At 45.3% G+C, this 23,858-nt stretch overlaps 1 protein-coding gene across 2 annotated transcripts; it reads left to right on the forward strand.

Moving 5' to 3' along the window:
• The first annotated feature begins 3,139 nt into the window (after positions 1 to 3,139).
• LOC111843087 (uncharacterized) lies at positions 3,140 to 9,232 on the forward strand. 2 transcript variants are annotated; one of them, XM_023810315.2, is made up of 5 exons: positions 3,140 to 3,394; positions 4,216 to 4,341; positions 6,503 to 6,583; positions 7,343 to 7,519; positions 7,651 to 9,232. In XM_023810315.2, the coding sequence occupies exons 1-5, from the start codon at positions 3,289 to 3,291 to the stop codon at positions 7,782 to 7,784; spliced, it is 624 nt and encodes a 207-aa protein (XP_023666083.2). In that variant the 5' UTR covers positions 3,140 to 3,288; the 3' UTR covers positions 7,785 to 9,232. The 2 variants fall into 2 exon arrangements, with proteins under 2 accessions (XP_023666083.2, XP_023666084.2); XM_023810316.2 differs by having other exon boundaries at positions 3,143 to 3,394; positions 4,219 to 4,341.
• The last annotated feature ends 14,626 nt before the right edge of the window (positions 9,233 to 23,858 follow it).

Consider the following 23,858-nt stretch of genomic DNA (forward strand, 5'->3'; position numbering starts at 1 on the left):
TGGTCAGGCACTGTGCTGTCCGCACATCGTCCCTGGCGAATCTGAGAGTCAGATGATGCTTCTAAAGGATCTGTTTTTAGCAGACTTTCCTATAAGGAATCTTTCTCTGCAAAAGGCTCTCGCCTTCAATGCCCATAAATCTGTGGATGTATATAATAACACACCCTGCAATGGATTGGCATTCTATCTACGTACCCCTGTGTTCTTGGGGTCCCCCATCTCTGTGACCCCATACTGAATAAACGGAGATATTGATTCGCTATACAAGGTGGGCTAGTGGTCAAGTCAAAAAATATATTTGTATTTGGATGCTTGCTGCAAATGCTGACGTTAGGAGACTTTATTAGAGGTGTTAGAATGGCTAAGCTAACACATTTTCCCAGCTATAGTTTAACACCAACATGAAGATCATTTAAACATTGTTTTCTATTGACTGCCAAAGACTTTTCCACAGTCCTGTATAATGTTCCACTCAATAAACCGTTTACCAGCAATACTCATTATTGCAGCATTTGCTGTTCTGATACCCCATACCTTTGCTGCGATGTCCATGGTTTTATCCGACCTTCAAGAACTTCCTCTAAAAAGCTACTGAATTTACTGAGATATTAAACAGCATGATCACTAAACTTTTCCTGCTGCTAACTGCCAGGCAATTCCAGCCCACGCTGGCTGTGCATATATTTTAGCCAGTAACTTGAAACGCCTAGTATTAATCATGCTGTTCTCAGATGAATGGAGACACAATTCTTGACGTAAACTTTTATCTAACCTGGGATGAGTCAGACCCCCCCCTGATTGTGTGTAGTGGCAGCTGGGAAAATAGATTTCATTCCTTGTTTTTTATATAATATTTTTGGTTGGTCTTTATAAATGTTTAATTAAGACAATACTAAAGGTATCCTTAGACATAAGTGTTCATGTATTTATGAAAAATGAGGATGAGTTTGAATGTTATTAGTGTCTGTGTCAGGGAATGAGATGTGTGAGTGTGAATGTGATTAGTCTGTGTGGGAATGGGGTGGGTTTGATTGTGATTAGTCAATATGTGTGAGTTGGGTGGGTTTGATTGTGATTAGTGTATGTGTGAGAGCAGTGGATTTGAATGTGATTAATCAATGTGTGCAGGTGGAGTGGGTTTGATTGTGATTAGTTGATGTGTGAGAACAGGGTGGGGTTGATTGTGATTAGTCTATGTGTGAGAATGGAGTGGGTTTTATTGTGACTAGTCAATGTGTAAGAATTTGGTGGGTTTGTGATTAATCTATCTGTGAGGGTGGGATGTGAGCAGACAGTGTGTGTTAGTGATTATTCTGTGTGAGAATGGGGTGGGTTTGATTGTGATTAGTGGATTTGCTATGGACAATGGATTTGATCTGTGATTAGTCTATGTGTGAGATCAAGATGGGTTTCATCATAATCAGCCTTTTTAATCTGCATTTGTCTGGGTACAAGTGTTCAGAAACATGAAAAAACAAACTTAAGTCCCATATCATTTGACTAAGCAATGGGTAAGGTAATATACAGTTGTAATGTGTGAATGTGGAAGACAATTACAGTGACCGTAAGAGTCCTTGACCACTTTTCAAACTTGAAGCACTGTACATTTAATCAAAGGACCAATTGGCATGAATAACACAGAAAGACACTGCCACCATCAACTGTATAATTACGCCTGTTCATTCAGGAGGTCTTTAAGGTTGCTGCGGTAACAGGCCCAACCCACTCCTCGTCGTCTGAACACCTCTCAGAAGATGCTCCAAGCTGCTGAGAGTTCCTCAAAAGATGCAGCCTTGGGACTGTCTGATGACTTCAGCGGTTTCAGTGACTGTCTCAGGTACCATTTTCAGGAATTCTCTGCAGTCTGCTACAGGAAACATGTATGTATGACTGAATGGCAGTATGCTTAAACACACATTGCATATTTTAGACTAGCATAGTCATTAAGCTCCATGTAATGCATGAACAGGAATGAAAAATTACATTTTTTCACGGACTGCAAAGCCAGCTGTAATGGAAGACTGAGTGAAGCATAAGTTAGTGGTGATTTTTAAAATATCCTCTCATTTTAGGGCTCAGTAATCTCAGTTGTGCCAGCACACAGGAAATGAAGTGTCATTATTTAGAATAGAATACAATACAATACAATACAATACAATACAATAGAGGTACTTTATTCCTCCTATCTTGCTCTTCACTAGACCAATATACAGGAGAGCGAGCTTGGGGTCACAGCACAGGGTCCCCGTCTGGCACTCCTTACTCAATTAGAACCGGTAACCTTAAAAATGGGTAGTACACCACTGCCTTATAGAAATAAAGATTATGAGGCCCAGGTATCATACCTGAGTGTTGAACTACTGTGAAGCATCTAGTGTTATTAGAGTGTTAGTGTTATTGAAGAGTTAGTGTTATTAGAGTATTAGTGTTATTGAAGAGTTAGTGTTATTAGAGTGTTAGTGTTATTAGAGTGTTAGTGTTATTGAAGAGTTAGTGTTATTAGAGTGTTAGTGTTATTGAAGAGTTAGTGTTATTAGAGTGTTAGTGTTATTGATGTGTTGCTGTTATTGGACTGTTGGTGTTATTGGAGTGTTAGTGTTATTGAACAGTTACAGTTATTGGAGTGTTAGTGTTGGATGTGTCATTAGCATATCTTTGTATCCCTGATAGTACCACAATGACCGTGAATGTCACTGAGATAAGGGCCATTTACAGGATTTAAAAAAAAAGGTTAAAAAGTTCACAGGAAATCGTTTTAAAATCCATAGAGTTAATTCAGTTCCTGAGACAAAAGCATCTATCTGCTGAGCTTTAAACCACCCCTGAAGCTTCTCTGGATTCTGAGGACAGGTGTAAAGCGTCTGAAGTAGGCAGCAGCTCCCGCTGAAGACACCCAATCCCTAGCCTCCTGATTTTGCCTCGGTTGCAGTCAGTCACAAAAGATCTCCTTATCCAGGAATGTCACACTGTCACCAAACACAAATTGTTTTGTTTATCATGTCCTGCGTTCCTTCCCCACTTTTCCGTGCATGGCTGCTGACATTGGTGGACGTGCATCATGTGACCTAAGTGAAGAAATCCATGTCACACAAAATAGCCCCTCAGGTGACATTCTGCATCACTAAAATCTGGGGATGCCAACATTGCAACAGAGGACAGCCCTCTGATCCCTAGTGTAGCTTGCAGAAACCCGATCCGGTCCCTGTCTTAGTCCAAACTTAGGGGAGTTAAGGGGATCACAGCACCAAAGCGCTGTTGCGCCAGGGTGTTCACTCTGTTCAACTCGCCATGCTTTCGTGGTTAATTGACCTTGAACGCAGAAGACTTGTGAACCTTTGTGAACCGTCATCAGCGGTCCATGGAGGGACAGGAGGAATGTTCACGCAGAACTTAGGTAAGTAGTATGGAAAATCTGATACCGGTCACAGGCTTTACCACACAGCATCAGAAGCATAGATTTTACCCTAATTTTAAGATTTTGCAGGATGAATTCTGGTTTATAAATGACTAAAAGAAGCTTTTCATGTTATTCTTCATGGCCAGATATTTCCAAAGAAGCGATTTGTGTTAAATGTTAAGCAGCCAGGGGACTCACAAGTGAATAACAAGTTTCAGTCGTCATTGTCCATTTTGTACCTTCCAAACAAGGCTGTCTGCCAGTCAGCCTGCGCTTTGTGTTCAGCGCTAGTAAGCCCGTCACGGCTGATAGTCATTCTCAGCCAAACACATTGCATCAGAAACCGCAGCTGGTCTTGGGTCAGTTTTTAAGCTGTGAATTCCAGCAGCAGATAATAACTCTGCCTTCATTTTAAGTTGGATGAACTGGTCTTCACAACTGAGTTACAGGAGGCAAAGACCCAGGCAGGGGTTAGAGAGAGAAAAGCAACAGTAAATAAAGCTGTCATTTCTCTGGCCAGCAGGGTTGTGATGGTTCACAGCAGCTGGGGGCAGCTCTATTCTGCTGGACCCATGCTTACTCAGATCTGCATTTTCTTCAGAGGTGGAAAGTTCAGGTCCAGAAAGTACAAATCCAGACCAAGATTTTGTTTCAACCAACCAACTGAGGACTCTGTGACTGTTTATATTCAACTGGTTGGTTGAAACAAAATCTTGGTTTGGACTTTCTGGACCTGAACTTTCCACCTCTGGTTTTTTTTGTGGTTTCTTGTGATTCTTTTGGCATTGGCCGGTGTTTAAAGCCCCTTTGGCTTCCAGCAGTAATGAGTGAGATACCGCTGGACCTGGGGAGTCCTGACCAGGAAGGAAAGCTCTACTCAGCCGAGTCGCTGAACAACCTGCACAAGATGACTGTCTGCACAGACCGAAGGGATTTGTTATCGGGTGAGGCCTCCCGATCAGGCCGCAACACGTTAAGGTCACTTCAAAGGACCCTACAGCTGGGACTGTCTGATCTACCTTCTGGACAGATTTAAAAAGACTAACAGCACAGAAAAACGAGAAAAAAAATACACCTACTCCCAGATGTTCTCATCTCCCTGCCCAAGCTGTTTCCAGAAAATCCAGGCAAACAGATTGGTTGGTCAAAGTCATGTGACCTAACATACTGTATATGAATACCAAAAAGAAATGGGCCTCCTAAAAGTGGCTTGAATCCCCTGGGCATCAACGAGCGAGCACACGCCCGACGACCTGCCTGGCACATGCCCCAACTCGCTCCTCCCACACATTTCTCGCGCCGCTCTCACGACAGGGACGTGAGACGGGATAAATGTGCGAGCCAGCAGGCATGGACGGGTACACGCAGCAGTTTTCACGGGAACCTGCTGGCTTCGGTGGAATAACACATCTCGCGTAGGTTACGACGGTCCGAAACGTGTGCGTCGAATCCAGCGAAGCCACGTAATGATGGACGACGTTAACGAAGCTTTTGCTGGTTTACGTTTTCACTAGGCAACAATTTTACGTATGCAAGAGATACAACAGCAAATATACAAATCTGATGATTCAAGAGACGAAAGCTCTCCCTGTATTTTGTATTTATTACGGAAGACTTGGGAATATTTATGCAAATAGCAGTAGCATAAGTAGCAGCATGTCTAGTTTAATTAAAATTCTTCCATGGAAATGTCTTAAGTACTCAGGAGCTTAATCAAACACTTACTGCTCTTCAGAATGTTACCTTCACAAGTTTTAATGAGCCCTCCTAAGCCCTCCCGCTAATATTTGGAGCGCTTTGCTATGACTGTATGCACAGCACGCGACTGTGGTATTTGAGAGTTGACACACTTTGCGTGTTTTTTTATGCAGGTTGGTTAAGGGCTACAGCTCACGTCGACGTACGGGAGGTGACGATAATAGGCCCATGGACAATGACCCCCTGAGCAGATTGTCACAGGTCTGCAGAAGCTGTCAGAAGCTATAAAAATGCCAGATGCTTTGATCTGCTCTACAATATATGTGACATAGATGTGACAGGGACTATGTTTAAACTGATCACATGATGACTTTGCTGAGCATCAGGGTGTACAGAAGTAGCATTTGCTTATTAACTGAAAAATCACCTTGAAATAAGACACATCACGCCCTATTTCTGTGATGACCCTCCCTGACCCATCGCATGTCCCGGCATGATTAAAAATAGGAATATCACTTTGATGGGGGCTGGATTCCGGAGAGTTACAGCCCATTGTAACAGCCTCACAGCCCTGAACGACCACTGACAGCACCGACGTAAATAAACACCGACAGGGATTTTAATCTCCACGACTCAATGGCTCAGTCATTACCATAGCAACCAAGTGGTGTCTTTAAGGACCTGAAACGTAGTCGTCTACGTGTGTGCCCGTCGCACCCAGGGTGGGGTCGCCAAGGGAATTTTCGCCCACACATGGCTCATGTGTGGCAGCCGGTCTATGTGTGACACCCGGAGGAGGTGTGACAGTCAGGTCACGCTTGGCGGCCACCCCGTGTGTGACAGCCATTAACACGCGTGACAGTTGGCTTACGTGACAGTTGGCTCACGTGACAGCCAGCGACTATGGCAGGGGGCCGTTAGTGTTTATCTGACCCATTTGCAATCTGGACGGCACGAAAGTGTGACACTCTGACACCTTCCAACCCCCCTTTCTTGACCCCCTCATGGCTGCCAGGTTTATTTGGGCATCTTGATTAAACAAAGGAGCACTTTCAGCTACACACACTTCATAAGGTCATTCCTACTTTCCACCATTAGACTCTACAATGACTCCCCATATGGTGAGGGGGGGGAGGGGGTGACCAAATATCTGAATGGACCTGGCACACTGGCACATTCACAGAACACTCATTCATTTACTGTACAACCCACTATGCAATACTGTTTATTTCAGAGGTATAATATATCCATCCATCTATCAATCCATCTATCCACCCATCCATCCATCCATCCATCCAATGATTAGATGACATCAGCGTCGACTCCTGCTGCCCATATAAACAGCTCTCAGATGACACGTGGTTCTGATGAGCACCAGGTTGACATCGTTCTCCTCTTTTGTCTCAGTTCCACCCCCGACTTGCCCGAAAGGGCCCCCCCAAAGGCTAGAGGAAGCAGTGAGTGATGGCCTAGGGCCCCCCACTCCAGGTGAGTGTGCAGGGCCCCACCCCCTCCCCCGTCCTCCGAAATCCAACTGACGGCTACTGCAGACTCAGCTCGTCAGCGCAGTGAAGGGATCCCCTGCAGGACCTCAACTCAGGCCCTCAGCGCAACCTTCAGCCTTTTGACATGAATGTTTAAAGAATAGAATCCAGCTCCCAACTTCCACATGCAGCGTTATATAAATAACGTGTTCAGAAGCAGGTCATCTATATGCTTCTTTAAAGATTAAAAAGCAAACTGTGGATTCAGGTCATAGCACCAGAGCCATTGACCTAGTTTGACTGTAACATCAAAGCCCCGCCCTCACGGAGACCACACCCCCCGATTGATGGAGTGACCACCCCCAGCACCAGGATGCCTGGGGCCAGATGCCCGTGTAAATTGTGTTTCAGTACCACGCTGGGTTACAGTAACACAGATATTATAAGTGTAAACTAGGAGAAGCTAAATTAATGTTGAACTGCATGTTTGCAGGAAGACAAACATAAATATAATGTAAGAAACTACAAAAAATAAACTGTCCATCCATCCATACACCTATTTTACATGACGGCTTTTCCAGCACAGGGCTGTGGTGAGCTTGTAATTTATCCCTCTAAATAAGATCAGAAATCCTGGATAGGAAGTTGGAAAATGTAAAAAAAAAAAAAAAAAAAAGTAAATTAACTTCAGAAAACAAAAACCCAGAGAATTTTTCACAGAATGGAGCTGAGCCCTATGACAGAACTGACCCATGATCTGCAGGGATCCTGGCCTCTCTCCTGCATCTCCTGAGACCAGACGCCCTGGTGGGAGGTGAGGATGAGGAGCGCCCGTCTTCGTGGCCTGTCCACCAGGCACCGGTCCGCGGAGCCTGGCTCTTACTCGCCGCCATGTTGCTGATTGGTCTTCTCTTGTCTTTCTGTGCGATTTACTTAATAGGTAACTGCGCCACCTTCCCTCCTGCCTTCTGCTCAGTAATTAACTGACCTGCTTTCAGTTCATGAAATCCAAAGTTTTCCAGACTATTCCAGGAGACCCTAACTACACCTCCATTGTCACGTGATTGACAGCGCGAAACTCGGCGGTGCTGGGGGAGCTCAGGGGAAGCGGCGTGGAGGAGAGGCATCTGCTGGAGCTCAGGCGCTGGAAGGCCCTGCTGGAGAAGAACCTGGATATCTCCATCTCTGAGGGTACCGCCAAGTGAGAGAAAAGGTGGGGCGCCCCCCGGTGGAGAAGGTGGTGCCCTGTGGCCATTTCACAGAGCGGATGCTCATCCAGATGAGCGTGATTTCAGCACAGGATAGCGATTGGAGTTCTGCTTATTCAGCACAGTAAATGGCCCTGCATATGGAGGGTAGTCAGGTTGTTGAGGATACACCATATTTTAAGTAGAGACTTACAGGAAATGTGATTTTTTTTTTAACAAAAAAAGGAATGAAATAGATGTATTGAAAAATAAATTTCAGGTGGCAGGACTTACACTCAGTAGAGCTATGTACACTGCTTATTACACACTGCGGGAAAGGAGTGTGCAGTGCGACCATCCCAGTCTCACACACACCTCCCAGTCTCACAACATCTCCCAATCTTACACACACCTCCCAGTCTCACAACATCTCCCAATCTTACACACACCTCCCAGTCTCACAACATCTCCCAGTCTTACACACACCTCCCAGTCTCACACACATCTCCCAGTCTCACACACACCTCCCAGTCTCACAACATCTCCCAATCTTACACACATCTCTGTCTCACACACATCTCCCAGTCTCACACACACCTCCCAGTTTGACAACATCTCCCAATCTTACACACACCTCCCAGTCTCACACACACCTCCCAGTCTCACAACATCTCCCAATCTTACACACACCTCCCAGTCTCACAACATCTCCCAATCTTACACACACCTCCCAGTCTCACAACATCTCCCAGTCTTACACACACCTCCCAGTCTCACACACATCTCCCAGTCTCACACACACCTCCCACTCTCACAACATCTCCCAATCTTACACACATCTCTGTCTCACGCACACCCCCCAGTCTCACACACACCTCCCAGTCTCACAACATCTCCCAATCTTACACACATCTCTGTCTCACACACATCTCCCAGTCTCACACACACCTCCCAGTTTGACAACATCTCCCAATCTTACACACACCTCCCAGTCTCACAACATCTCCCAATCTTACACACACCTCCCAGTCTCACAACATCTCCCACTCTCACAACATCTCCCAATCTTACACACATCTCTGTCTCACACACATCTCCCAGTCTCACAACATCTCCCAATCTTACACACATCTCCTAGTCTCACACACACCTCTCAGTCTCACGCACACCTCCCAGTCTCACAACATCTCCCAATCTTACACACATCTCCCAGTCTCACACACATCTCCCAGTCTCACACACACCTCCCAGTCTCACAACATCTCCCAGTCACATTCTCGTACCTATAAGCCAGTGTGGTTTATCCCATTCTGACAGTCATCCATTCTGACAAAGGACCTGACTGCCGCGGAATGTCTGCAGTATATTTCTAGAAAACAAGATACGTAAATGAAAAAAAACATTATTTTGTTGAACAGTAACTGTATATTTTGTGTGTTTCATTAAATGTGTGGGGTCTACTTACAGAGTGAGTCAGCAGCGTTGTGTTAACCTGCCATTGTTTCTCTGTGGTGACTAGAGCAACCCACTGCCAGCCCATGGATATAAACAGCCAGTGATATGAACAGGTGAAGCTTGTCTTAATTAAAACTGTAAATCGTATTTAAAAAATTTAAGAAATCTGTAAAATCAGACCTCTGATGTCTAGATCTAGTTGTACCCAAAGCAAAAATATATATTATATATATTTAATATATATTTCTAACTGAAGAGATCACTGTCATAGCGGAGTTTATGCCAGGATATTCAAGACCCAGAATAACACCAACACACCTGAGGTCTAGATCAGGACTGCAAGGCAGAAAAAATACTAGTCTGATGTTGGTCTTAAGATAAGACCCTTGACCAAGCCCAAGAAAACTGTTAATAATACATTGGTCCGCCCTCTAATTGGGGCTGAGTGTTTCACAGATTACAGACTGCCGAAGACTAGTTCCAATACTATGAAAAGAAGTATAGAGGATAGTAAACATCCCTGGATGTTGTTCTTGCCTCGCCCCAAATATCAAATATACATCAGTTGCATCCTTGCCAAACGAGACCAGTCCCATGATTCACTGCACCCCAAGTTTGTTCTTGGAAGGTAAGTTAGCAAGACTGCTTTTGCTAGGATGGCAAGTACGATCTTTGCGTTCTTGGTATTGAGGAACACGCTGGCTGTGTCTGAAATCGGGGGCCGCTTCCTTTGAAGGACGCGCTCTATGCAGCCTTCGCAGGCTGCGTCCTTCGAAGGTACGTGCAATGAATCTTGGGATCTCGGCAGAAGAATAATACGTTTTTAGGCTGCAATTGAAGGAGCCTTCGAAACGGGATGACCTTATCACAAGACAGCCGTCTTCCAATGCAGCCTTAGAAGGATACAGCTCCTGAATTTGGACACAGCCCCCGAGTCTTAGAGCAGAGGGGACATAATGTGCAGGCTGAATGAATGATCGCTGGACTAAGCAATTCTCGTGGTCATATGGTCAGCGATATAGTCGGTACATTGACCTTACAGTATATTACACGATTTGCTGCACTAGAGTTTTAGAATGTAGTACCCGGCCTGCTATGAGTATTGTGCATTGTCTTTGCAATACCGTTAGCTTACAACAGGAATGTACAAAACAACGCAAGAGCAATACGCCTCGTCTAAGACACGTTTCTTAAATTTAGTGCCTGTATTTTTACACATGGCCAGCAGATGGCAGAATGTTATCACTGAAATTTGGATTTTGGGACAAGCTGATTCGTTCATCACCTCTGTCATTATCGGTTGCCTCAGATTATGCCCCACTTATGAACTGAATCGAGGTGCCATATTTTATTATTGTCTGGAAATACATTCACATCTTTGCAGTACTGACCATCTTTAGGCTATAATAGTATCCTGCAAAAAGATAACAGATCGGTGCATTTAATTTCAATTTAAATAAAACTGATCAAATTATTGGTGCATAGACTGTTATATTGCATTTCTTAAAAAAAAAATCATATTACTGCAATAAATTATTTTAAAAGTTTATTACAACAGTAGTTTAATTTGATCTTTTCCATGAAAGTTTTTTCTAACCTTATTTTGACTTCTAAGCAAAAGTCTATGTTTGCATTACATATAAGTGTACAGTAACCAACAAGCACTGGGTATTTACCAATTATATTATTTTTATTATTAATAATGTTCAGTGGTGAAAGTTGAATGGAAATGGCATGATGCAAATGAAGGACCAAACATTATTATCATGTAGACTATCTCCAGAAACCTGCCTTTATCATACGACAAAAGGGGGTGGTGAAGGATGGAGAGTGTAGTCTACGTGTGCAAGGCTGTATGTGGTTGTTTAAAAGGGAAAAAACCCGCCTGTTTTAGCCAGTTTGTGAATTAAGGTGTAGCTACGTACAGTGACTGGAGGCAGCCTGTTAGCCGCAAGGCATGATGGGAAATTATTTTAGAGAACATCTTCATTCCAGTGACAATGCTAATAAAAATTTTATCAAAGCTTTTGCCTTGTACATTTAAAGGAAATAAGATTATCGATCTCTGATATTCATAACATTTTCCTCTTTATTATTAATATTGTTGTTGTTGTTATTTTGATTGATCATTTATGAATACTTGTTCCTACCAGATGCACATGACATCACAGAGGACACGATGAAAAGCACAAGCGGTATATTATCCTCATTGCCGGCCTCACGGAAGGTTGCGCACCTGATTCTTGCTTTCCTCACAGGGCCTCACGAAGCAGCGCACAGATCTGGTGGAGAGCACATGCTATTTATACAGGAACACCTGAGGCTGGGATAGGAAAGGTGTGTGGGGGGGGGGGGTAATCCGGCACAAAGGCTCTGACTGCATCTATCCATCCATCTCCCAGCCACTTATCTAGTACAGGGCCAAGCGGGGGCCTGGAACACGGGCCATGAGACGGAGGTGAACCCTGGACAGGACACCAACCATCCAAGGCTGCACACAACGGACGATTCTGAGCCAGCGCTCCGCCTGAAGGCCTGCCGTCGGACTGTGGGAGGAAAGCAGGCCAACTAGACCAATGGTCGCTAACGCGTCGCCCACTAGCAGCTAGCAGCTACTAGTAGCTCGCAGGGAGCCAATGAGTAACTTGCAGAAGACTTTTTAGACAAAAAATAAATTATGCAAATTCAGTATTTTTTTATTTTGCTTATACTCATGCACACAAGGACCCTAACCCCCCAGGCTGACAGCTTTTACCGTCGCCGCCCCCCAGGCTGACAGCTTTTACCGTCGCCGCCCCCCCACCTCCCCAGCTGATCTTGCATCAGTCTTGTATCAAACACGTAGCTCCCCCACATCACTTCGTTTGTAGAAGCAGATGAGAGCGTGTATAACGTCGGAGACCCCTGACCATGAGGAAACTCACATACGCTCACGCGGCGGCCGGCCCTGAAGGTGTCAGGTGACAATGACGCCCATTTCCAAAGTCATCTTAAACATGTGCTCAGATTTAGTGAATGTTCCTGTCAGAAGAATCCGATACCGTATGTGATAAGGCTGAACACGGTACCATATGCGATGAGGCTGAACACGGTACGATATGCGATGAGGCTGAACACGGTACCGTATGCGATGAGGCTGAACACGGTACCGTATGCGATGAGGCTGAACACGGTACCGTATGCGATGAGGCTGAACATGGTACCGTATGCGATGAGACTGAACACTATACCGTATGCGATGAGACTGAACACTATACCGTATGCGATGAGGCTGAACAGGTACCGTATGCGATGAGGCTGAACACGGTACCGTATGCGATAAGGCTGAACACGGTACCGTATGCGATGAGACTGAACACTATACCGTATGCGATGAGGCTGAACATGGTACCGTATGCGATGAGGCTGAACATGGTACCGTATGCGATGAGGCTGAACATGGTACCGTATGCGATGAGACTGAACACTATACCGTATGCGATGAGGCTGAACAGGTAACCGTATGCGATGAGGCTGAACACGGTACTGTATGCGATGAGGCTGAACATGGTACCATATGCGATGAGACTGAACACTATACCGTATGCGATGAGGCTGAACACGGTACCGTATGCGATGAGGCTGAACACGGTACCGTATGCGATGAGGCTGAACATTGTACCGTATGCGATGAGGCTGAACAGGGAACCGTATGCGGTGGCCACTGTTTTTCTCGTCTGCTTCATTTCAGTCACGCATCATCAGCTCGTTTTCCTTTCATGGCTGCGCCGTGTGAATCTGCCATGGTGACTCACTGGGAGAAGACATCACATTGTGCTCTCAGATCCCTCTCTGCCAAACCAAGGAGTGAACTGTAAGATCATGAATAAAGACCTTAATAAACATTTGCCAATCAAACCAGTGTTCAGGAGCTGCACGGCTCAAAATGAATTACACCCAACAATGCCTGACAGTATGTACTAAAGAATACATATCATGCCTTTTCTACATGAACAATTAAAATTAAAGAATTAAGTGAATTGCCAACACTTGAGTTGTAAATTTGGCTTAATTACATTCAGAGTCCAATACAATACACTGTGTGTGTGCTTTCATGAATAATTCATCATCATAAACAACATTATGGAAATAATTCTAATTAAATGCCTCACAAACGCTGAAAAATGAAACTATCCAGGCTTAAATCATGAGTGTATGTAAGAGCACAGACCATCATATAATACAGACTGCAGATTAGCTGTAGATGATAAAAAAATGCAAATGTAGTTTTCGTAAGCCTCTTTAAAAGTCCCTCAGTGATCCCAATTTACTATTAAAATGCGTAAACAAATATGGTGTCAAACATTAAAATGTGCAGGAAAATGTGTAAAACAGTCACCTCAATTCACCTGGAATATTCTACTTAAAAAGACACACAGTCTGTAATGAAATGGAAGCAGTGTTTCTCCCTGAATCATAAAACAAGATCTATTAACCTCTGCGCAGCTCGTGGTCACTGATGCCTCCTAATTAATCTCCGTTTCAGGGAGGCCCATCGCCCTCTCATCCGTTACAGAGGGCCGACACCGAACGGACCTGCCGCACTGCTCAGGGAGCCAAACGGGGCCAGATGCAGACTCTCCCCCATCCTCTGGACAGTCACGGGGAGCTGATCCATCACGCCAGCATATCCCACAATGCCTCACAGTCCACCAGGTGGCCTTCTTACTGTAAACCAGTGCTGCTCCTCAGGAGGACGACAGGAACACAGCCTTAACCATCCACACCCTCAGGAACAAACAAGCCCGCTGGCTTAGAATCTTGCCATTTTTTTTCCAATGTATTGTAGCATCTGGGCATTTCTTAAAGGAAATGCCACTTAAATGCAAGTGACAAGAATCAAAATGGAAAATTTTACTGACTGCAGCCTATGCCCTGTGTATATATTGTCATGTGTCAGTGAACCAACCTCAATTCTGTTCATCCTCAATGAATGGCTCAGCGCCCCCCCCCCCCCACACCACACCCCACCACACACACACGCACACTGCAGGAATGATGGGTCACTGAGGACTGACACTTTAACCCCTTAATATCCCACTAAATACTCCTGCAGCATGGTTTACGCTGACTCACAACACTGTTTATCTGGAAACATTGTATTTTATTTTACTAATCATTAACCAGGATTTTGAATTTGATGTTTCTTTTCAGTGTAATAAAATGTATATGTTGATACCTCAGTACCATATATAATCCCAAATTAATACATTGGTGTACATTACTTTTGTTACTGGCTGGTTAACTCATAATTCTCTTTACTACCAGATTAATGTATTTCCCAGTACCCTGTGACAATACCAAATGGCTATACCATCTTTTCATCTATAACACTAGGCCATCGTTATGTCTTTAAGCAATTGACCACTGCACTTGTCCTAATTTAAACCCATTTCAAGGTCATGTACTGAAAATAGGGCATTGTGGGGAGTGGCGGGTGGAGTTAGCTCTAACACCTGACCCGCCCCCTGTTTCCAGGGTGACTATATTAACATAGAACACCCCCACACTGTAGAACTTGGTGCGATCCAACCAGCCCTGACATCACCTGAAAACCTCATTGCTTCCTCATTCATTACAGGGGACGCTCCACTTAAGCATGAAGGCATCCTTCTCCCCGCCCCATTTCCATTCACAGCCAATCAGCTTGGAACAGCGAGGACAGCTGATAAGGCCTATTCAAGGGAATGTTGTCAAACACATTACATCCCACTATATTAGCCAGATATGGGAGAGAGGGCGGGCACTATTTCAAGTGCCTCCCGTTTTTAAAACTGTATTTTCACAAATGCATAAATATTCACGTTTATTAATGGTTGTCATATACAACAGAATGCATATAAAGAAGAGGGCGTGTAGTCACAGCCACTTGTCTGCTTTTGAAAAACTCATATATAACCTTTTGTTTATAAAAAAAACAGAACTATAATTCAGGCTTTCATTAATAAACCTTTATCGGTTTGCATTTTTCTGTGATACTGTTCATCGCTGCATTGCTATTGATGCCCCCCCCCCCTGGTTCCACTGTCTCTGTTTGGAGTTTTATGTCTTGATTAGAATAACCACAGATATGAGGACGTGACTTTGTGACTCACCGCAGAACTGAAGTGCGGCGGTTCTGGAGAGCTAGAGGAGACTTCTGACCCCAGATCTGCTCTCCAGTGATCTTTGGTTTCTTGGTCATTGACAGCAGGAATGCAGCGAGTGTCTCAGGAGCGACACGCTGCTTTGATTGTCTAAATATAAATACGTGTGGCTACAAGAGTTTCAGATGAAACTGCAATTTAGACTCCTGGGACTGTGGATAGCGAATCAGCCTCCCTCGTTTTCCCAGAATGTCACTGCTGACCTCTCACTGGTCCCTTCAAGAGTCGGGGGCACTTAACCCCGGGATGATGATGAGCGAATGGTGAATAGAGTCACCAGGGCGGCAATGAAGAGGAACTATCGGTTTTCTGCTGAGCTTGTGGAGGCGACCAATGAGCAGAGAGGGGCCAGGGTCACCTGACTCACATGGTGAGTCATCTGTATCTGTTTGACTTAATCTATAAGAGTCACTCGCCCACAGCTACGCGTATATCCAGGCGCATTTTCTCACAGCGTGAATGTGTTCCACTTGAGGCTGAACAACAATCCAGGGCACGGCGGTTTATGTGGATTAACGCGTTCGGCTGCATTTTTCTTCTACTTGTTATTTTAGATGAACATCGCAGAAATCCCAGTGCGACTAGTCATTGAAACGAATCTGTTCGATCGTTAGTAACAGTCAACAGACCTCCTTCTGAAGACCAAGGACGTCGGCATTCCCCAGGAGGCAGGCTGCCCCGCTACGGAAAACAAACCTGGCGTTTATGGGGATGAGCCACCAGTGTGGGAAGCAGAAATTTATATTGGCAGGCTAGCAGTGTGAGAAGCAGAAATTTATATGGCCGGACTGCTAGTATGGAAAGTTGACTTTTTTGGGTCACAACAATAGCGCTGGCAGCTAATGTTTTTACGGTCAAACCTCTAGTGAGAGAAAAGCCTTTTTTTCGGGACAAGGAAGATTCCTGTCTTAAACAAATTAGAGATGCTGTCCCACTTATAAACAGTCACTGAGCCGAATCACATTCCGTTCAGACCCACGAATCATAAGGCCGACCGCAAATCGCCAGTGGGAGACATGCTTTCTGAGAGCAGCGCTGACACATTAGGGGCAGAAATCCACTCATTTCAAATGTCCCTCGTTTAAAAAATAAAAATAATGAAAATAAAACAATGGCATGAAATACATTTCATCACCTGCTTCCACAAAAGAATCCCCTGGTCTCTGTCTCCGTTAGTGTCCCTGGCTCATAATCAGCCTCATGTTTGTGACAGACCTTCACTATGATTTCCATCATTAAAATACTTTTCCTTTCATTGTCTGTCCAAAATGTCCCGTGAATTTCCTGGGTTACCTTCCCTGTCTTCTCCGCATCTAAAACAATTTCTACAAATGGATGTTTCAAATTAAGGCGAAAATTCTGACACCAAAAAACACTCCACAACTGGAATAATCTTGAATAATTGAATAGATTACATCTGACATATTTGGCACGAGTGTCAGTACTAGAGACAGCTTTCAATTCAAAACCCCGAACTGAAAACCAGAGAACAAAGGAACACCGTCCCAGTCCGACAGCCGCGGTGAGCACATCTCCTAACACATGTGGTCTGACAGACATGGATCCCATAATCCATTGGGTCAATCAATACAGTGGACAGAAATACAGGCAGGTCTCCACCTACATAACACGTTCCACAAACTGCATTACATTTTACACGAGTCAGATTTGCCCCTCCCCACTATTCAAGACACCTTATAGCAAAAAAACACATAAGCCAAGGCTCTGTGTTTGCAAGTCCTCCCCGTGTCATTGTGGGGTTTCATCTGGTTTCCCAACACAGTCCTAACACATGCCAAGGTGAATTGGACTTGTGTGTGTAGGTTGGCACACCATCCTGGGTGATTCTCCGCCTCGCACCTCCACCCTCTGAGACCAGCTCTGGATGCCCGCAACCCTGCATAAAACGAGTGGGTACAGGAAATGGATGGATATTTTCAGTGTAAATTTACTTTTAAAGATTCAGTACAGTATGCTTTACTGTACTTACCTTAATCCTAGTATCATTCTGGGACATGGGGGGGGGGGCTGCTCTTCTTGTTGTTTAATGCCATGGCATTAATTAATAGCTGGTGGTGAAGATGATGGTGACGATGATGATGTGGCAATAGGTTATGCATTACAGATGTCACCTTTTTGTATTATCGCTTTCGTACACTCTCAGATATTTAAGTCCGGATTTAAGTCAGTTTTGCGTAACTTGCACGCAAACTAATCTGCCATTGGTTACAAAGACTCAAAAAATGACTCAAGCCATCACCGCATCAGTTGGCTAATGACCACTAGGGTTAAAGACGCGTCAGTCGTCCCAGCACTTCCCCGTTACCCGACCGATGGGAAGACCAGACAGAATGTAGCGGTGAGGCTCACGGTCCAGAGGAGGGCGAATGTGAAGAAACAGCTTATGTTTCACCTCAATTTGGACCCGTGGGCTCAATCGGCCAAAGAATTTAAACCCTAACCTACAATCAAGAGAGCTGCTGTTGTGGGAAACAGCCGTGAGTCACTGCACCGCGAATGCGAGCCTGCTGGGGGATGTGGGGGCCACTTGGAGAGCCCCCAAGCTGCTCCGTCTGCTCCGTCAAGGAGTGTTGTGGTGTGTCTGAGAGCTTCTGGAGTGGGAACATCTGAACAAGGCTTTTTTGAGCCAGTTGGGACTACAGTCGAGGCGAATGCATTCGCTTCCCAACCATGTACTGATCTACTGCAACCCATTCATCCATAATGAGGGAGAATACACATATACTCCATCGCTTTTCTACATGAGGGCAGCGTTACAGGAGTGTTTTTGTCTGTCTGAGTGTCGAGCCTAAATTTGCCTCATTTGCTGCGGTCTGGGCCGAATCGCCAGATGGATCTCCTCAGCTGGAAATGTGACTCAGGAAAAAGCCCCGGGTTGGTAAGCCATGTCGCTCCATTCACACCCCCAGCACGCGGCAAACTCATGCGGCCCTCAGCCGGACCGTCCTCTGAAGTTGGGAAGTCCTCACCCCGTGCCGCAGTTTGTTTAGATGTGACCCCCTCCCACCACTGTCCTGAAAGTATAGAAAGGTACACATCCCCCTCACTGGGCACATTTCCATTATCTAACTGTACTGCTTCTGCACGCTGTGTCAACACTTGTCCTGCTGAGCTTTGCCATTAATAGCGATATAAGAGGGAGGACCCAGTAATCACCAGCAAAGAGGTGTTTCCCTTTGGGCTCCTTGTGACCCTTTACTAAGCAATTAGCATTAGCCACATGCAGAACACAGGATCAGCAAAGTACATACTCACACAGTCCAGCTCTATGCACAGGGATGCGGATAACTGGTACGCAAATACGCATTCACCTCTAAAAGTGATACGTGCGACAATCAATTGGTGTAACAGCACAAATGTGTATGTATTTTATGGCGAGAAAGTATCGTGCATTTTAACCTTGTTATGCTAAGCTTATGGATCTTATCAGAAAGGTGTTGGTCATGATGATCCAAGAGTCCTGGGATCAACAGTGAAGGTTGCATCTCTCTCACTACCACCTTGACTTGGCGGTTAAAGATTCTGTTCTTCTCAGAATCTGTTCACCATCCGAAACTTTATTCCTGCCCCGGACCAGGTCAGCTTACATCTTATGGCTGCTGAAGGTGGGTAAAGGTGAAAGCATGACCTATCAGAATGGGATTCAACTCTGTGTCTGTTATGCAGAGTCAATATTTCCCCCATGCAGCACCTGAAGTGCCGGTACCTCGAGGAAGACGGTAACTAGAACAACAACGCAGATAGCTTGGTGATGCAGTTCCATCTGCAGCATAGCTCCATCTGGATCAGAAACAGTGCTGGCCCTCAGGAACGGAGAACCGCCTAAAGATGGACATGGTCCGGAATGCAGAATTTTATTTATCCGTTAAATACAAAATCAAACCATTCAATATATTTTACAGCTTTAAAAGACAAGCTGTTAAAAAATTGAACCGACAAGAAAGAACATACATGGGGATGATTTCTGTTGATCGGAATTAACAGCTGCATTATGCTTCACATGGGGGGATGACATGGCGATGCAGTGGGTGGCGCTGTTGCCTCACACCGACTGGGCCGGGTTTTGAGCCCTGCTGCCACTTGATGTGTGGATTTTCCTCCCACCGTTCAAACATGCAGTCAAACAATTTACATCACTAAACTGGCCAAAGGGGGTGAGAGTCTGCGTGCCCTGTGATGGACTGGCATCCCGTCCAGGGTGTCCCCCCGCCCTGTGATGGACTGGCATCCCGTCCAGGGTGTCCCCCCGCCCTGTGATGGACTGGCATCCCGTCCAGGGTGTCCCCCCGCCCTGTGATGGACTGGCATCCCGTCCAGGGTGTCCCTCCGCCTTGTGCCCTAGGCTATCTGGACTAGGCTCCAGCCCCCACCTCTCCCAGCATTTAGAAAATGGATGGACAGAACATTTGCCCTAAGATGATTCTAAAATATCCAAAATTTTCAAAAATTAGTTCTGAATGTTGCGAATCTCTTTCTGTCCATGAATCTCCCATATGTACGCATTGAATTATAAATGACACCGTATATAAACTAAGTCCATTAACATGGTTGAAAGATGGGGTGGCTGCTTAGCAACCGTGGTCCTGCGGTAACCATACAGCCTTATGTGACATGGAGGACACAGGTCAGGGGTAAAGAGGGACTCCAGGCAATACTGGGAAGCAGAAACAATCCCTTACTAAAAAACATTACATAGCGAGCACTGAATAAATCTGATTAAATTACAGATTAGTCTAAGATCACCCTAATTAAGCGATCACATTTTGGTGCTGCTCATTATTTAAGCTTTAATGAAAAGAAGGTACAACTGTATCCAATGTCCATGGGTAATATACTGTGGAAAAAAGTAACACAAAAAATCCAAAATGTTACTGAGTAGAAAGGTCTTAAAGGCACAGATTAACCACTCAAACTCTCACACAGAGAACAAAAGATGTTTAAAATAGTGGCAGGGGTATTTTCAATGAGGAAAAAAAATCACTTATCTTGGAAAACTGCCATGAAAGCAGTGTTTTTGCTTTTAAATTTCATTATGGGATGGTTACACTTCTTTGCAGTCCAATGCTCCATGCAGTAACATCCTTCACGTTTGACAATGTGTACTTCCCGATCTGTTCAACCTCACTATTACGTGGGTCCATACTAAACGGCGTTATAAGAAAAATATGCCGTCGACCACATCTTCCAGTGTCCCGTCATCTCTTATCTCAGATCCGGCACTCAAAACAGCTCCTAAATGCTTGTTCATATCATATTCTCTTCTATCAATGTATGACCGCTTTGCAGCCAAAACCCCGGGCAGTGAGATTTATAGCCGAATGATGACACGAGTCAAACATCCATCGCCCTAGAGACCCAGACAGATCTGTCATAGCGGACTTACATTCTCAATTCAGTCTGACTGATAGCAGGCCTGTGCTAGACTGGATTAACACAAGTAAATATGGATGAGGCGTTGGAGTCTATGCTCCAAATGATTACAATCTGCAGATTAAGAAAGAGTGGGTTACATCACAGTATATAAAACAGGATTTTACCCAAGCTGCTAAATCCGGTGAGGGCATTGTATACTGAGGTAGGGGAAATCTTCAAAATAAAGGAGGCTGCCTCTAGTTCCCATTTATAGTCTGCATTGTGACTTTGGTCCGGGGAGCATTTTAAAAGGTAATAAAACTCATCCATTGTAGAGCTCTGCTAATGTTGTAGATATTTAGCATCATATCGCGCAATGTAAGGTGGAATTCTCGTTTTTGTGTCAAATCATTAGATCCACATAAAGTTCTTTTCTTTAAACCAGCACCACCAAAGCCATTTAAGATAACCTGCCGAACAGCATGTTTCCTGCTGCGTTGCCTTGGTTTGTTATGGCCGCCTGGTCCACATACCCTTGGAAGCCTCAGAGAATTCTCTCATGGCCCCGCACGCTTGACGTTAATGAAACTTGTGGAGCATAAAGTATGCTTAATGTGGCTGTGTTTCTTTTTTCTTTCTAAAAGAGTGGTTTAATCTTTGCCTCAGCTCAGATAAAAATAACACTCTCATCCGGCCTGCCAGTCTAATCTAATGCACAGAATGAGAGGAGACTGGAACGTCCCAGTGGGGGGGAAGACAAGATGTTCTCCATGACGTCCCCCTCTGCCTCCGTCTCTGGCTAATCTGGACCCGTCAGCTTCCCGAGAGGGATCACGATGTCAGGAGGACACTTGTTGACCAGGGGAGGCACGCTGTGGGATGCGGCCATCTTCAGCGGGAAACGTGTCGCGATCGGCGCGCGGCACAACGATGGGAGACGTTCTCCATAATCCGCTTACCGCCAGCTTCGTCCTCACAGACCTGCCTGGCTCAGGGTATTTTAGGAATTTTTAACGGAACGACTCTTTCTGGTCAAACTCGAGGAGCACCAGCTGGAAACCTTTAGTGCTGGTAAAGTTACCACTTAAAATGAAGCTTCGTTCGCCATTTGGTGAGTGAATCTTGGGGTCTGAGTGCAGACTCTGCAGTCTACCCAGCCCCAGGACGGGCAACTCTAGGGCCACTTACTGGGGACTTGCTGTTGCTACTGGTGAGAAGGCAGTAAAACACACACAGGCACGGGGGTGACATATACTATAGCAGGACTAGAGTCATTGTGACAGGAACATTCATTACCCCTTCACTTCTCAAAAAGCCAACTAAAGGCTGTCCACCTGCCAACTGCCCATGACTCCAGAGTCGTTCCCATTCCAGCAGCTCTCTTCTCTGGAACGCGCGGGACCAGCCGGCAGCTTAACGCCACAAATGAGTAAGCAGTGACCTTTCGGCAGTGGAAAACATCACAGTTATCTCTGACACACACCCCGCGACTTAGACACGTGTTAGTCTACCACGTTGCTCTCTTTGCATGAGGGTCAACCATCTTATCCCCAAACATTCGCTAATGCATTTCCACCTCACGCCACAACATCGCCTCAAACCTATAACATTATCTTCTCATCTGTTTACCCTCTGCTTATATGTTAACCCACAATGTTCAGTCATCTTCATGTGTTCTTCGGCACAACACCCTAGACCCAATAAAGGCGGACTTCTACCCCCCAGAAAAATTATTTTTCTAAATCTCCCATCACCATGTAAATTTCATAGTTAAGAACTCGCTAGGGACGGATCTCAGGTTTTCCTCAGATTGAAAGTATCAACCCGACTGGAGGCCTCAAATCCTAGAATCGCCCCTCCTTAGTCCCCTAGTGTAATTCCCTCATTATTTCTGCGTCCATCATCTCCATGCTTAACTTTGGTTGGAGCTGATCGGTGATGAAAGGCAGGTGGGAACAGGCTGTGAGAAGTAGCTGTCTCTCTTGCCCTCCCGCCTGAGCCGGGGAATGGTCTGACTCAGCGTCCTGCCGAGCGTTTGTGAGACAGTTTTATTACCTAATCCAGTTTAGGATGAGGAATCTGGCCAGTAACCTAATACGCTTTATAATCCACTGCTATGGCCAGGAATCAGTCTGACCAAGATGGGGAGGAGGGAAAAAAAACTGACTTGCAGCAGAGGTCCACGTACTCCGGCAAAATCATATGCAGGTCTTTCCGAATTCTAAAAACCGTCGGCCTTGCTTTATTTTAGTCAGCTGAAAAAGATCTTTCACCATCTATAGTCAGGAAACTGGAATGAGTGCTGAATCACCGAGTTCCTAGAGGAGTGAGAGAAATCTGACACCAACTGGTGAATAAAAAGGCCCTAAACTGGGAGGACAGAGCCGCTCCTTCGTTACCACATACTGACTTCAAAGTGCTCACAGGTCGGCAAATGAATACCCTGAAACCTGATACCCAAATTACGGTAAACCTTTGTGCGTGGGAGCACCCATAGACTTACGGTCATGCTGAGGCAACTTCCTCTGGGCTGAAATGTGCCAACGCAAGCAGTTTTGGGTTTGGTACTTGCTTCTGCATAATCCTCGTGTTTAATGACGACTGATGGGTAAAGATGCCTATCGACACCTACCCTGCAACTTCACTTCCAGCCCCAATAAAGCCCCGCATGAGTGTCGAACCCACATAAGGGAGAGGATTTAATGTTGGGGAACGGCAGGATCTGTCCTAGTCTGTCGTCCAAAAAAGCAGAACTGGAAAGGGGATGTCGGACAAATAAAATGGAAAAAAAACCCTTACACTGGTAATACACTTGGGGTTAATATGTCGGGTGGGTGGGTTGGCCGACCTCATTACTGTGTCGCAATGCACTTCAGGGAGGTTTCTGAATGAGAGCGGATGGGTGGCCAGGCAGGTGTCAGGGTGGGGGGGGGGGGGGGATCAGCCTCAGCCAGAGATAACGGGGCATTTTCCACACATAATGTGCAGCAGCAGCAGCAGCAGACTCTGCGGAGTGTGAATGAGGAGGCCTTGGCAGAGCTGTCAGCTGAGCGGCTGGGCCACAAACCACCAACATGGA

The sequence above is a fragment of the Paramormyrops kingsleyae genome, chromosome 3 (genome assembly GCF_048594095.1).
Source record: "Paramormyrops kingsleyae isolate MSU_618 chromosome 3, PKINGS_0.4, whole genome shotgun sequence".
NCBI classification, from domain to species: Eukaryota; Metazoa; Chordata; class Actinopteri; order Osteoglossiformes; family Mormyridae; genus Paramormyrops; species Paramormyrops kingsleyae.